The 15,660-nt window shown below is 39.7% G+C and overlaps 2 protein-coding genes across 2 annotated transcripts; both read left to right on the top strand.

The window, feature by feature from the left end:
- The first annotated feature begins 7,162 nt into the window (after positions 1-7,162).
- On the top strand, positions 7,163-7,687 carry LOC123258931. Its single transcript, XM_044719188.1, has one exon. It carries the CDS (start codon positions 7,163-7,165, stop codon positions 7,685-7,687), a length of 525 nt encoding a protein of 174 aa, XP_044575123.1.
- A 102-nt stretch (positions 7,688-7,789) lies between these two features.
- On the top strand, positions 7,790-10,125 carry LOC123258932. The gene is made up of 3 exons (XM_044719189.1): positions 7,790-8,650; positions 8,748-9,416; positions 9,496-10,125. The coding sequence occupies exons 1-3, from the start codon at positions 7,790-7,792 to the stop codon at positions 10,123-10,125; spliced, it is 2,160 nt and encodes a 719-aa protein (XP_044575124.1).
- Positions 10,126-15,660: the final 5,535 nt, after the last annotated feature.

The raw sequence follows: 15,660 nt of genomic DNA on the forward strand, positions 1-15,660 counted from the left end.
AAGGCTCGTATAATGATCGGATGGGTCAACTGCCGCATTCGACCAGTTGTAAAAGTAACACGCTGCATCAGATGTCTCGGATACGGGCACGCGACGAACTCCTGCAAGGGGCCTGACAGAAGCAAGTGCTGCTTTAAATGCGGAGGAAGAAACCACAAAGCTGCAGACTGCGTTAAACAGCCAAAGTGCTTCCTCTGTACAGAGGAACAAGAAGCTCCAGATAGCTTATGTCATATTCCAGGCTCCGGGACTTGTAAGGTATTCCGCACCGCACTTGCCGAAGCTTTTAACGTTGGATTGGCATCTGCTCCGGTACCACAACACGACCTTTCTAAGCGAAAGTGGAATGTCAGGAAGCTTGATCCAGAGGCACTGCGAGCTTCACTTGCACGGAGCTGGTCTACCCTTCAGAACAACCCGACTCCGGATACTTGCAGCGAGACAGAAAGGACAGTACTAAATACGATGAAGGAGATTTCCGCCGCATGTGACGCCTCTATGCCGCGGTTGAAAAACCGGAGTTTTCGCAGGCCGGCGTACTGGTGGTCAACAGACATAGCGGAACTTCGCAAAATGTGCCATCAACTACGTCGCCGCGCAACGAGAGCCGCCAAACGCTCCCCAAGCCAGGACTTGTATTCAAAAGAGTACAAGCAGGCCAAAAAGATGCTAAATCGAGCCATCAAAGCAAGTAAAGCAAAGTTGTGGAAAGAGATCTGCAACGATCTCGACAATGACATCTGGGGTAAAGCCTACCAAATTGTCGCCAAACGACTTGGAAAGGCTTCACCAGAGGCGCCGAAGTCTCCAGCCTTAATGGATAGTATCGTAGCGGAGCTTTTCCCCAAACACCCGCCGCGGGAGAAGAAACACTACACTAAAAACAACGAAGTAACGCCCTCCACAACTAAGGAACTACAAGACGCGGCCAAGTCACTCAAAACAGGAAAGGCACCTGGACCTGATGGCATCCCGGCATCGGTGATCAAGATTATAGCCCTGGAATACCCAGACTTACTCCTGAACACCTACAACGCATGCTTGGCAACTGGCACCTTTTCCGCGGTCTGGAAACGGCAGAGATTGGTTCTCTTAGACAAAGGTAAGGGAACCCCCATAACACCTTCGTCGTTTAGACCACTCTGTATGCTAGACATTGCTGGAAAACTGCTCGAGAAGCTCATACAAGGGAGACTTCGCGACGACATCGACCGTGCTGGAGGTTTTGCCACCAACCAGCATGGCTTCCGGAAAGGTCATTCGACAGTCGGAGCGATCAAGAAAGTCATAAAGACAGCAACACAAGCATGGTCTGGTAGCCTCAAAGCTCGTAAAGTATGTCTTCTCCTCACGCTAGATGTCAAAAACGCATTTAACAGCGCAAATTGGGGAGACATTTTAGACGCTCTGGAGCACAAGTTTGACGCGGAGCCAGAAAATCTGGCACTAGTCGACAACTACCTTGACGATAGAAAGCTAATAGTGGAAACTACTGAAGGCCCACAAGAATACGCCATAACGGCTGGCGTGCCGCAAGGCTCAATAATGGGGCCTGATCTATGGAACGCAGACTACGACGAGTTTCTTGAAATCCCGTTGCCAGAGCAAGTAGAGCTAACAGGCTTTGCAGACGACGTTGCAGCCACTATAGTGGCAGACAGCGTGGAAGAGGCCGAACTGCTAGTTCGGGAAACCATCGACACCGTCGAGACTTGGCTCGATAAGCATCACCTGAAACTCGCCAAACAGAAAACCGAGATGGTCGTTTTGACCCGTCAAAAATGGTTTCCAAAACCATTCGCTGTGGACATGGGAGGAACAACGCTGACGTCAACAAGGGCCCTGCGGTATCTAGGGGTAATGATAGACGAGAAACTATCTTTCCGTGAACACCTCGACAGTGCATGCAAGAAAGCCAGCAAGACTGTGTCTAGCCTAGCACGAATTATGACCAACACCATGGGACCAAGAAAAAAAAAGAGAAGAGTTCTTCTAGAAGCAGTCCACTCGGTACTGCTTTATGGAGCGGAGATATGGGCAGACATATTAAAGCAGAAGACCTACCGGCGAAAGATCGCAGCAGTACAGCGGCGAGGCGCTCTCAGGGTTGCCTGCGCCTACCGCACAGTTTCCGAAGCGGCTGTATTGGTCATTGCAGGAGCCGCGCCCATCGACCTATTAGCGTTCGAAAGAGCAAAACTCTATGACGCTAAAGACAGTGATGATAACATGAAGGACGCAAGAACGAGGATAAAGGCGGAAACGCAGCAAGAGTGGCAGGACCAATGGACATCGGGAGAGACGGGCAGATGGACGGCGCGCCTGATCCCAAACATCAACGTCTGGCTCTCTCGGAAGCACGGGGATACGGACTTCTTCCTGACCCAGCTATTGACGGGACATGGGCAGTTCAATGCCTATCTTTTCAAGATAGGTTTGCACAGCACACCAACGTGCAAATACTGCCCGGATAAAATCGACGACGCCGAACACACATTCTTCGAGTGTGCTCGATGGAAGGACTACAGAAGAAGCACCGAAGAGATCATAGGCACCAGGCTCTCCCCCTCAAGCCTGGTGACCTATATGATCAAACAAGAGGAAAACTGGTCAGCTGTTGCAGTTTATGCACAGCACCTTCTGAAAGACAAAATCGCAGAAAGGGACCAGTAGCCAGGAGTAGGCGTCGTAAGACGCAGCACGACTAGATTGAAGTAATGCTAACGCGGTTCCAATCCAGTCCTCCCCGTACCATCTAGGGGAGAGGGGAAGAGGAATGTTTTTTTTAGTGGGTAAAAATCTCCACACTACCGACTATCGATATCTGCCGGAAGATGGGCGGCAGAGTTAACGATACCGGTGTCTTTTGAAGATCTTTTTTCGTACCTCTTTACAAAAAAAAAAAAAAAAAAACACACACACACACACACACACACACACATACATACAGACGTACGGACATCATCGCGGAAACATTCGGGGAGGCTTCCTAGGACCTCAAAACGTCAACATCTGTTGGAAACTCGATTTTCAAAAAACGGGATGAAACCAATAACTTCCCGATTTTTCGAAAATCTTCGATTTTCTAAGCGGGAAGTTAAAAATTTTTTTCGTCTTATTTTTCTTAACACCGGTCCAAAAGTTTCCGGGAATTCTCAAAAAACAAGAAAATAGTATAGAACAAAAAGTTGAATATGTTAACCATCGAGAAAATTAATTTAAAAAAAAAAATCAGGAAAACGTTTGACCCTGAAGGCCATCCCTGCAACTTCCCGCTAATTCCATAGGCGCTTAAAATCGCACCAATGACGTTTTTGAGCTCTTCGAGCTCAAAAATACAATTTATGAGTTATTTTGAGCTCTCCGAGCTCAAAGAGATTGCTTTCCTATGCTTTTGAGCTCTTCGAGCTCAAAAGTCTGATAGAGATTTTATGACACTATTTTTTGAATTTTTAAACGAATTTTTGATTAAAAAAATTCGAAAAAGTTGCTTAAAAATCGATGATATTTGAATCCCCATTTAACAAAGAGTTTAAAAAATTTGTTTTACAGTCTAGTAAAACATATTTTTTTTTTTAAATTAACAAATGTCGGTCTACAAATAAAATGAAATCTACTTCCATTTTGTCTGCCGAATGGCCTTTTTTTGTCTGGGAAGGACTAGTCACGAACTCATAAGAAGATTTTTAGCATTATCAGATTAATATAATTAATACATTTTTTGATAGTTTATAATTAGATGTAAATATTGACGTTATTGAATAAAGAACAATTACTGCTATATAAGCGTTCCGAATTTGTTCTGTTGTTTTTACTAGTACAATAATTGCAAAAATTTTGTATTTTATCATTTCAAGAGTTAATCATGAAAAAAATTAGGAAAACGGTTGACCCTAAAGGCCATTCCTGCAACTTCCCGCTAATTCCGTTAATACCTGGAGGCTTAAAATTGCACCTACGAAGTTTTCGAGCTCAAAAATACAATCTATGTGTTGTTTTGATTCCTCCGAGCTTAAAAAGATACTTTTTCTATGCTTTTGAGCTCTTCGAGCTCAGAAGTCTGATAGAAGTTTCATAGAAGACTATTTTTTGAATTTTCGAACCGCAATAACTTTTGAATGAATAAACCGATTTTTACGCGGTTGGCGGCATTCTACGTAGTTTTTCAAGCATCATGAAGAATTTCTAAGTTTTAGTTGGTCAAACTAAAAATTTCGGAGAAACTCCAAAAAAGCACTTTTTTCGGTTTTCTTTCGTTCACGATATCTCTCGAACGGATCAACCGATTTTGACCGGATTGGTAGTGATCAACGTGGTTTTTTAAGGTTAAAAGCTGATTAATTTTTGGAATCGATAGGCAAAGCCATTTAAAAGTTACTCCAAAAAAACCACTTTTGAAAAACTTTTTTTCTTATTTTTTTTGAGATTTCTCAAAATTTATCGGTCCGAATCAGTTCAAATCAACAGAAAATCTAAGTTTGGCAAAGCCCTTTCGAATGGCATCAACCACGATAAAATCAGTCCAACCGTTCAAAAGTTATAAGAGGTTTACATACTTACACACACACACATATACATACATACAGACATAGTGATACCCTCGCGGAAATAGTCAAGGAAGCTTCCTAGGACCTTAAAACGTCGAGATCTGATGAAAAATCGATTTTCGAAAAACGGGGTAAAACCAATAACTTCCCGATTTTAAAGAATTTTCAATTTTCTTAGCGGGAAGTTAAAAATCGATTTTTGTGCAAAAAATCGATTTTTAATTTGTTTCGATGTGTGTTACCGTTTAAAACAATTTCCCAAGATTATAATTTCAACGAAAATTGAATGAGGAATTCAAAAAAAATAGTTTCATATTTTTACGATCATTGTAACATGGTTAAAAATTAAAATTAAAAATAAAACCCCGTTTTTCTTTAGGTTCTTGTGGACAGATATAGCTTATTTTTTTCCCAAAAAGCTACCATCATGCCCCAAAACATATCCGGTCGCTAGATTATTCGATTTCCGAGACGCAGAAAAAAACAATTTTTACTGATTTTCAGTATTTTTCGATTTATTCAGACGTGGTAATAGATAAAAATCTGAAACTTGCCGTATCGAAGTATTTTATATATATAAAAATTTATATAGGTACGAATATTTCCTGAAATTATGAGCCCGATTCCTTTCTGGGGCCGATTCGGTATTCTTATCGTCCCAGGGCCCTTTGATACAATTTCATAAATTTCTCATCTAGAAACGAAAGATTTGCCAATATAAAGTTTTATATCCATTTGAGACTATAGTATTATATGATATTGTAATAGTTCAAAATTTTTGAATCAATATCATTATCATCAGTACTATCATCGTCATAATTATAGATCTATCTAAATTTTGATTTATTCTGACAATAATTTCAGCATCAATCAGTGTTACTATTTACTCAGTTAATAACGTCACATGTTATACGCAGAGTTAAATTTGCTGATATGAAATACGGCATTAGTTCATCGAATTCTTAAACTAATGAAAAAAGACCGTTCTCGAAAATCAATTTGTTCGGGAATAATTGTTTGTACATACAAAATGGGGTGACATCGGGACTTCCACGTAAAAATTTTTCCAAAACCTTTTTTTTTTTTTATTTTTTCAAAATAGCAACATTAAATGATTTTAGAAAATATAAGATGATTCAATTTAAGTTTTTTCTCGGTGTACATCTACTGATATTATTGTATAAATACAATATGGTTATGATAGAGGTATTTGAAGATCAAAAAATTGCTTAACTTTGACGAGTCGGGTATAAAGCACAACCTCACGCGCTTCGCGCTATGAGGCGTGCAATATAGAATGTTCTTTACACAAAAAAAATCCTGAAAGATCAAGCTCGTAATTTGATTTCTTGCTACTTTTTCTTAAAGTTATGGGTGTTCAGTGAACAGGCCCAGCCACGATGAAGTCGCCCCTGGGGGACTCCCAATTTCACGAACCGCATCTGTCTACCGCTAGTTCCCGCAAAAACTAACTGCCTATGAAAGCTTAGCTTGACTGATCACGCCATGTCTCGGTGGTGTGATTGGCTGATCGCTCCGCTGACATGCGCAATCAGCCTTATTCCCCAAGTCGACGAGGAAGAAGACGCATTATTATTATTATCTTTCGCTTCACCGCCATTGAGTCGAACGTTTCGCTATCCCGCTAAAGTAATTCGATTAAGTTATAATAACCCGCTTTTCGCGAGAAAACGCTTTCCCGCAATTACATCATTTTACATTTGGTCCCTCGAGCCGGATCAGGCTGGCTCTATCTCAATTAAATTAAATAGTTATACCGCTAATAATTGTGTTGTGAGAGTAAAGTTTATTACCGCTAGGAAGGGTCGAGTGTCAGGGGAATCGCGGAGCACATCGGGTGCTGCTCCTGGTAGTCATTCGTACACCGGTACGCTGAACTTTCTGCTTTATTAAGACTGAAAACTCGACTTCGGGCCTAAAATAACTTCTATATGGAGAACGACGCAAGATAGTTGAAAAATGTAACTTATGCTTCAACTGTTGTGTTCCGCACCGCGCCGCAGACTGCAAGACCGCTCGAGATTGCTGAAAATGTGGCCAACGTCACCACATGTCCATCCATTTTGGATGCACCAACGAAACCAGCTTCACTGCAGCCTACATCTTCCACACAGGCAACTAATCGTTCCTTTAGACCGTTTACAGCTTGAAATTAACTGTTGATTATTTCAGATTCGCCTTCCGCTCAAGTTTTGCTAGCTACCGCTTTAGTCCAGGTCCGTCCGCATCATGGTAATCCTATCACCGCTAGAGTTTTGATAGATCAAGGCTCAGAGCTCTCATTTATGAGACAGACGCTCTTCAAGAAGCTTGGACAACCGCTACAACGCGACATGATCATGCTCAAGGGCATTGGCAATGTCTCCGCAGGAAGTTCAATAAGTGTGAGCACAATTGAACTTCATTCGCTGTGTACACCCGCTTCAATGCATGTCAGCATGCATATTCTACCAACACTGACGGTAGATCTTCCATCGTTCGTGATCGCTGATCCGAAATGGCCGCATCTTGATAATCTCAAGCTTGCTGACCCGCACTATCTACAGCCGTGTCCTGTAGACATTATTCTAGGTGCATCACCAGCCGCATAGATCATGAACGCTGAGATTAAACATGGACTTCGCAATTCTCCGATTGCACAATCCACCACGCTTGGTTGGATTGTCTATAGAGCTGTCACCGCTAAACACGCTTCCACGTCACACGCAGAATTACATGCGTCATTAGACACATCATTACAAGACGCTATCGCTAAGTTTTGGGAACAGAAAGAGGTTCCATCAGGTAATTCACCGCTCAACACCGCTGAGGAAGACGAATGTGAAGTTCACTTTCGTCAAACGCATTATCGACAGCCTGATGGACGCTATGTAGTGAAATTACCACTTAAAGCCCCCGAGAGTCAACTTGGCGACTCTATCAACGCAGCCATAGGGTCACTCTGCAGATTAATAATTTGCCTGTCGCGAGAAAAAGATTATTCTGACATGTACCGTGCGTTCATGGCAGAATACATACAACTAGGACACATGGTTCAAGTTCCAATCAACGACTTGCCCGCAAACGCTTACTTCTTGCCTCACCATGGGGTGTTGAAGCTTGATAGCACCACTACGTAGCTCCGCACAGTGTTCAACGGTTCCTGTGCAACATCTACAGGAATTTCATTGAACGACATTCTACACGCAGGACCCAAAACGCAAATTGACATCTTCGACGTGATGTTGAGAATCCGCTGCAACAGGATTCTATTCGCTACTGACATCACCAAGATTTTCAGACATATTGAGGTTAATTCGCTTGATTGGCCACTTCAGTGCATTCTCTGGATAGATGAGGATGACCTAGTAGACGCTTACTGTCTCAAGACAGTCACCTACGGGATCGCTAGTGCACCTTTTGACGCTGTACGTGTGCTCATCCAACTAGTCAAGGATGAAGGACACCGCTTTCCGCTAGCTGTTGCTCCAATGCTGGAAACACGCTACGTAGATGACATCTACGGTGGAGCAGACAACGAACGAGACGCTATAAAGGTTGCAGTGCAAACAAAAGCTCTGTGCGCCGCAGGCTGCTTTCTGCTCGACAAATGGGCTAGTAATAGTCCAACGTTGCTCGCTGAAGTCGCTCCAGAAAAGCAGCTAGAAACACCGCTTAAAGAAATCAGTGATGCACCAGTAAAGGTCCTGGGCATGTACTGGAATTCACACACTGACGCTCTCCAGTTCAAGTACACGCTACCGCCAGAGACACCTAAGACAAAAAGAGCTATTTTGTCTGAAATCGCTAAGTTGTATGACCCGCTAGGACTTCTCGCACCAATTGTCGTCAAGGCCAAGATCTTTATGCAAGATCTGTGGCTAGATAGAGTGTCATGGGACGAACAATTGTCACCATCGCTCATTCATAAATGGACTGGATATCGCGAGGACCTTCGAAATATCGAATCCATCCGCATTCCACGCTGGAATAATATTGCACCTGGAGCAACAGTAGAATTGCACGGGTTCTCAGACGCTTCGCAAAACGCTATGGCTGCCGCTGTTTATTTGAGAGTCACTGACGCTGATGGGAACACAAAGGTCTCACTTTGGTGTTCAAAAACGCAAGTAGCACCACTGACGACCATGACAATTATCTGCTGCATGGTTGCTTACACAACTGATACTTTATGTCAAGGAAGTTCAGTCGCTAGAAAATGTCAGGATTAATCTCTGGACTGACTCCGCCGTGACTCTCGCATGGATTAAAAGTCCAGCAACCCGCTGGAAGACATTCGTCCGCAATAGAGTGGGAAAAATCCAAGAAACGCTTCGAGATGTCTCCTGGAAATTTATTCCAGGAAAGCAAAACCCCGCTGACTGCGCTTCAAGAGGTATACCAACGCTAAAGCTAAATCAATACGCCCTCTGGTGGCATGGACCGACTTGGCTTCATGGACCAGAATCCTCTTGGCCCACTCTGGAGCCTCCGGCTGACAACGCAACGCATCGAGAAGAACGCCAAGGTCTGACACTAGTAACTTGGAAAGCAGAAAACTGCCTGCTCCAACAATTACTATCGCATTACACGCAGCTGTTTCCACTGCTACGGAAGCTCAGCATCTGGCATTGTGTCATCGACCGCTTCAAAAGAGTTCCACAATCTTCGCTGGCCTACCCGCTTACTCCATCAGACATGGAGCGCGCTAAATTGACCTTGATTAAGTTCACTCAAGAACAATACTTCGCTAGAGAGATTCACATGCTTCAAGATGGTGATGGTCTGCCGAAAAATAACTGCATCACCAAGCTGACTCGGTTCATCGACCATCAGTGGGTCCTGAGAGTCGGTGGCCGCTTGAAACACGTATTGCTGGACCCAGAAGAAAAGCATCCAGCGATTCGATCACGACAGTCACCGCTTACATTAATCTTGATTCATGAAGTTCAATCCGCCTGGAGCTCCACATTTTGGAGGAAAGTGGGAAGCCGCTGTGAAATCAATTAAGTTCCATCTTCGACGAACAATCGGAGACTCGCTGTTGACACTTGAGCAGTATTCAACGCTATTGGCTCAAATTGAAGCCATCTTGAACTCCAGACCGCTCACACCGCTGAATGAAGATCCTGCTGACCTGGCAGTACTGACACCAGGTCATTTCTTAATCGGACAGTCACTAACCGCAGTTCCAGAGCCATCGCTGACAGAAGTACAATCCGCTCGGCTCTCGCATTGGGAACAAGTCCAGCAAATGGTTCAACATTTCTGGAAACGCTATTATCAGGACTGCATCCACCGCTACCAGGCCATTTCCAAGTGGCATCATCAACGCAACGAGATCAAAGTAGGTTCAGTTGTACTGATCACCACTGAAGATCTCCCGCCAACTAAGTGGCCATTAGCCAAAGTCATCGCTTTCCATCCAGGTGAAGATGGACAAGTCCGCGTGGTGACTGTCAAGATAGTTAACACAGAGCTAGTACGTCCAATTACAAAGCTCTGTGTCTTGCCGCTAACATATGAAGAAGACGATCTTGTCGACGCAGCCTCCAACCCGGGGGAGAATGTTCAGTGAACAGGCCCAGCCGCGATGAAGTCGCCCCTGGGGGACTCCCAATTTCACGAACCGCACCTGTCTACCGCTAGTTCCCGCAAAAACTAACCGCCTATGAAAGCTTAGCTTGACTGATCACGCCATGTCTCGGTGGTGTGATTGGCTGATCGCTCCGCTGACATGCGCAATCAGCCTTATTCCCCAAGTCGACGAGGAAGAAGACGCATTATTATTATTATCTTTCGCTTCACCGCCATTGAGTCGAACGTTTCGCTATCCCGCTAAATTAACTCGCTTAAGTTATAAAATTCCGCTTTTTCGCTTAATTGATTATTAATCCGCTTTAATAAATTGTGCTTATTTTATTTTGAGTCTGTTTCAGATAATTTGTGTTATTTATGCAGTAATTCACCGCTTTTCCAGTGTCGGCAGTGTGTTCAACCACGTGTCAACCGGCTTCGCTTTATTATTCACGCAGTGCTTGAATTATCCGCTTTTATTTAAACAATCCGCGAACTAACATATTAAATATAACTTGTATTTAGTGTAAATAAATTTCTAGTGCATATTAATAATAATAATATTTCCGCGTTTTAATTGAGATATCCTGACCAAAACCTGATCCTCCGCTTTTCCGCATTTTCAGCATTTTACAATGGGTTTTCCATTTAAAATGCATTCGAAATTTAGAATATTTTTCTTAATTTGTCAACTTATATGTTTTTGTATATACACGTAACCAAAATCAAATTTCTATGAAATAATCTTGCTTCGCGCATTTTCTGGTGGAACAGTTGAGATGATAGAAAAATTGAATATAATTTTTTTGTAGAAAATTGAATTTCGTACAATAAAGTTATTCCCATACAGGAACTGTCAGAGATGAAAGACGGGGTCGTTCTTGGGTCAGCATTGGGAACCCAGCTTCGGCGCACCTACATTGGCTCCCCTGGTGGATTCGTGGTCACGGTAAAATGATCGTGAAACGACGGTGAATGTACCGTGAATTCACAGTGTCGACAAATGATCGTCGAATGACCGTCACTTGACTATCGAACGGCCTTCATTTGACAGTGAACGACGAGTATCATTGTGAAAGTTTTTCACTGTTACTTTATGATTTTTATTCTGTATAGTTATCATACTTCACTCTTCGAAAAACCAAATTTTTACTTGACTTCTCCGATTTTTTACCTAAGTAAAAATCGTAGATCATCGATCGATCGTCGGTCATTTGACAGTCATTCGAAAACATATAAATTGTCAAAAAACCGTAACTCGGTGGTAGATACACAGTAATCTGTTAGTGAAACGACCGTAAAACGAGCGTATAATGTCGGTAAGTCAGGAATTTTTTACGTCAACGATGAAAAAGTGCTGACTATATTTTATTTTTTTTTTATTTCATTAAAAATACTCAAAGTGTATAAAAAGATAGGTAGATGAGAAATTTTCAGTAAATAATCGGGATGAAAAATTAGAAAAAAATATTAAATTATTGTAATTTCGTTTAGTTCAAAGTAAAATCATAAAAAATTAATCAGACTACAGGCAATCAACAGAGATCCATCATCTCGATACTTTTCAGAAGAGTTTATGGCTTACAAGTGTTGAATTTTTTTCATAGTCTTAAATGAGAAACCATAATACTTTTTGATTATGAAAAATATAATAATCAATATTGTTTTTTTTTTTTTTTTTTTAGAGACGAAAACTTTAATTTCAAAATTACGGAAAAATTGTTTGTTATAAAGAAAAATTATTATGAGATATTTTTTTTCAACAATTCAATTTTTAGCAATTTCTTTTCCAGATCTTTTTTTATACAGTTAATAATTTCACCGTAATTTTGAAATCAAGAATTTCGTAAACATCAAAAATTTGAATCATTTATTACGATTATTATTTTGAAGTCATGGAAAAAATATAACTTTATTTAAGCTATTTTTATCTGTACAATGAAAAAAAAATGACTTGGTTTTGACACCTTATGATGTGACTGAATCAACCGTTTCGTGCAGTGTCTTAGATAGCCTAGCTGGTAGAGTCTTGGGCGCGCGACCAGATGAATCGGGTTCGAGTCTCGGTCTAGATTGTCCGAAGCATTTTTTTTTATTTTATTGTCCGTGACAGTAGCGTAAAATCACCGTATTTTTACAGTATATTGAGCGTACAGTGTCGGTCATAACGTCGTAGATTCACTTGCGTATGCACCGTAAATATTCAATAAATTTATAGTAGACATCGTTCACAACGGTATCCGATGCTGACTGACAGATCGCTCGGTAAGAACGAACTTCATACGGTGAAACGACTGTGAAACAACCGTCATTCGACCGTGCTTTCACCGTGTCGCCGAAACCGCCAGGGTCATGCTTGAATCAAGACTGGGTATTTAATCTTGGCCAACCAAATGATAACCTAAGCTTACTTATATATAGGCCTGGACTGAGGAACCTAACCTAGGCCAACTCAATGATTATCCGAGCGTTAACCAAGACTGGAAAGCCTAGCCTTTGCCGTTTAATGGCAACCCAGACTCGAGCTAGAATTGGACAACCTAACCTTAGCTACTCAATGGGAAATCCAAATTTTATTAATCATTAAGTAATAGAATTTGGAACAGTAAATATTTATTGTTTAGCGAATATTTGTTAGCAGATGATAAAATTTAAAATTTGTGATTTAAACGAAACAATGTTGCATATCGTCAAAATTGATATAGTCTTCAAAAAATTAAAATATAGTATATTGTGTGACTAGGGATGAAACAAAACGATTTCAGACCAGAGTGAAGTTGCCTGCCCTAGCGAAGCGAGAGCTGGCATCACTCGGTCTGAAATCGTGTTTCATCCCGCGTCACACATTATATTTTTCATATAAATTGCATTAAAAATGCTAGTTTCAATGTCTGGAGCCAACCAGAACTAGATAGTTTCAGACGAATAGCGAAAATACCATTTTATTATAAAACTTACAATAAAATAGAAAGTAATAGTTTATTTTTTATTAATCATTATTCGTAAATTGAATAGTTTTCTTTTGTCATTCTTATTTATGCTTAGTAACAGAATTATAATATGTCAGTACAGTTAACGGTTAGAATGACAATTATAAAGGTATAAAATAAACAAACAATTGATAGGATTAAAAATAAAGCTGCAACTTCATCTCGCGGTCAGAAAATTGTCATTTTCTGTCCGCCGGGAAGAACTGATTGATTCCTGCCCGGCCACAGTCGCATTGGTCTGAAATTTTGTAGTTTCGGTTGGCTCAACAGGCATTGAAACTCGCATTTTCAATGCAGGTTATATGAAATAATAATTTACAGTTGAATTTTTAATATTGATAATCTTAAAAGTTAAAATTTATAATAAGATATTAAAATATACAGAACGATATACAAAGTCTAAAGTAATATAAGAACTTGACTTTTGAATTTTTTAATTAATAAACATTTGTAAAAAATAGATAATTTTCATCAAAACACAATATTAAATAACATAAATTATATAAATAATAAACCGTCACACTCCGTCACCATATAGATTTAGCTTATAAGAATAATGAGATGCGCGTCAACCCATCGGTCGTCCGGCGTAGGGTTTAGTTATCGGTCTGGCAAACGCGCGGCTTAGGTTCGAATCTCGATTAGGGCAAATGCGATTTTCGCTTTAATTTTATAATTAGCAAAAGATAGGTCTAAATTAAGAGTCACACGGAAAAAAAAATATCGCTCTCAGAGCCATACTGTAATGCTACTGTAGCTATCCCCACTTGACTAACTGTTAGATTCTTACTAGAGCCATCTAGTAGATCGCTCTGACAGGAATACATTAGTTAGCTAAAATAGCTAAACCGTATTGCTGGGAGAGCCAAACGGGATTGCTGAGAGAGCCAAACGGGATTGCTGAGAGCAGTAAACGCCTCGCTGTAGTCTCAGATTTCGCGCGCAGTCTTGTGTGTTGACATATTTCATAACCTCAAAAATATTTGTTTTGTTAATCGTGAATTCACTGATGACTACCAAATAAAATATTATTTATGGATTGATGCAAATTTAGTTATTATATCGAGTAATAAATTAATTTTATAGTAATGGACATCTAATAAATTAGTGCATAGCTTATATTTTTTTTATTTTTAAACAAATTTAAACTTAGTTAAAATAAAAAAATTATACTGAAAGTTTTTTTTCTAATTTTTAGACATTTTTTTTTAATTGTTATTTTCGTATAGCTATTTATTTATTATTTTTTTTAAATTTTCAAACTTCCGATTATAATTTTATTTAATGACGTTAAAATTAACAGTCACTTGATAATTTTTTAATTTTATCTAACTAATAAATTTTGTTTGAAAAATTATTTTTAAAAAATTGCATTCATGATTTTTTAAAATTTCTACATGTCAAATTTTTTTTTAATTTTTTTTACCATAATTTATTTTTAAAAAAATTCTAAAAATTATTAAATATCTGCTAAATTAATTTTAAATTATATTTATTAGTGATAAATAATATGGAACCATATTTTTGTTTAAATTATAATTTATGATAATCATCAAAATTTTTCATTGACCTTTTTTATGTCATTTAATTTAATTTTTTTATTCAATCAAAATTAAATAAATGATTTCAAATTCATCAATTAATAAATATAATTCTTGAAATTATTATTTATAAATATTATTATGAATTGAAATCATTATTTATAAATATTGTTATTCAGTTAATAGATATTGGCACGTGTGTATGTGGTTATGTTAGACGGCGCCGTTGAAAAATGTAGTTAGCGATTCTAGCTAACTAAAGTATTCCTACAAGAGCCATACAGTATTGCTACTGTAGGAAAACGTTTTGCTGTCATAGCGCTCTACGAGTAGCTCTCTAGTAGATGGCTCCAGTAGCAATATTATTTTTCCGTGCAAGCGGTCTCAACATGCGTTAGCTCTCTATCATAATTAAAATAAAAAAATGAAAATTTAAAAACTCCTTTTTTGTCATTTCAACTAACAACTACCGATTTTATTCCAGAGAATTCAATTTATTCGAAATTGGGTTCTTAATACCAATTTAATTTAACATTAAACAACCAAATTCTAAATATACTTAAGGGGAAACGGTAGTAGAAGAAAAAACGTTCTAAAAATAATGAGGATGGACAGAACTACAAAATACAAAATCGTGGTAATCGCGGCGGAGGCCGTTACCAAAATCGCGGCGGAGGCCGTTACCAAAATCGGGGCGGTAGAGGCCGTTACCAAAATCGAGGGTACCGTAATTCCGGCTCCATCAATTTTTATATTTCAAAAGAGGTAAATTTTTGAACAATAATCATTAATTATAATAAAAAACTAATAATAATAAATTTTTTTCACTATCATGATTATTTATTATTATTATTATTATGTTATTAAATGCTCAGGGGGGTTGTCCCCGAAGTCCGACTCTCCGAGGGCCCAGCCTGAGCTCCATCCATTACTGCTGGACCACTCCGCACAACAAGGCGGTTAGCGGTCACAGCAGGCCAAAGTCATTTCCCTAAGTAGACGGAG

This window comes from Cotesia glomerata, linkage group LG2 (assembly GCF_020080835.1).
Source record: "Cotesia glomerata isolate CgM1 linkage group LG2, MPM_Cglom_v2.3, whole genome shotgun sequence".
In the NCBI taxonomy this organism is placed as follows: domain Eukaryota; kingdom Metazoa; phylum Arthropoda; class Insecta; order Hymenoptera; family Braconidae; genus Cotesia; species Cotesia glomerata.

What these genes read in the sequence shown, in the direction of transcription:
- LOC123258932 (XM_044719189.1), top strand. Translation starts at nt 7,790, where the DNA reads ATGTTGAGAATCCGCTGCAACAGGATTCTATTCGCTACTGACATCACC. An exon ending in ACGCTGATGGGAACACAAAG is followed by an intron (nt 8,651 to 8,747) that starts GTCTCACTTTGG and finishes CTTTATGTCAAG; the next exon opens with GAAGTTCAGTCGCTAGAAAA. An exon ending in TCGGTGGCCGCTTGAAACAC is followed by an intron (nt 9,417 to 9,495) that starts GTATTGCTGGAC and finishes TGATTCATGAAG; the next exon opens with TTCAATCCGCCTGGAGCTCC.
- LOC123258931 (XM_044719188.1), top strand. Translation starts at nt 7,163, where the DNA reads ATGAACGCTGAGATTAAACATGGACTTCGCAATTCTCCGATTGCACAA.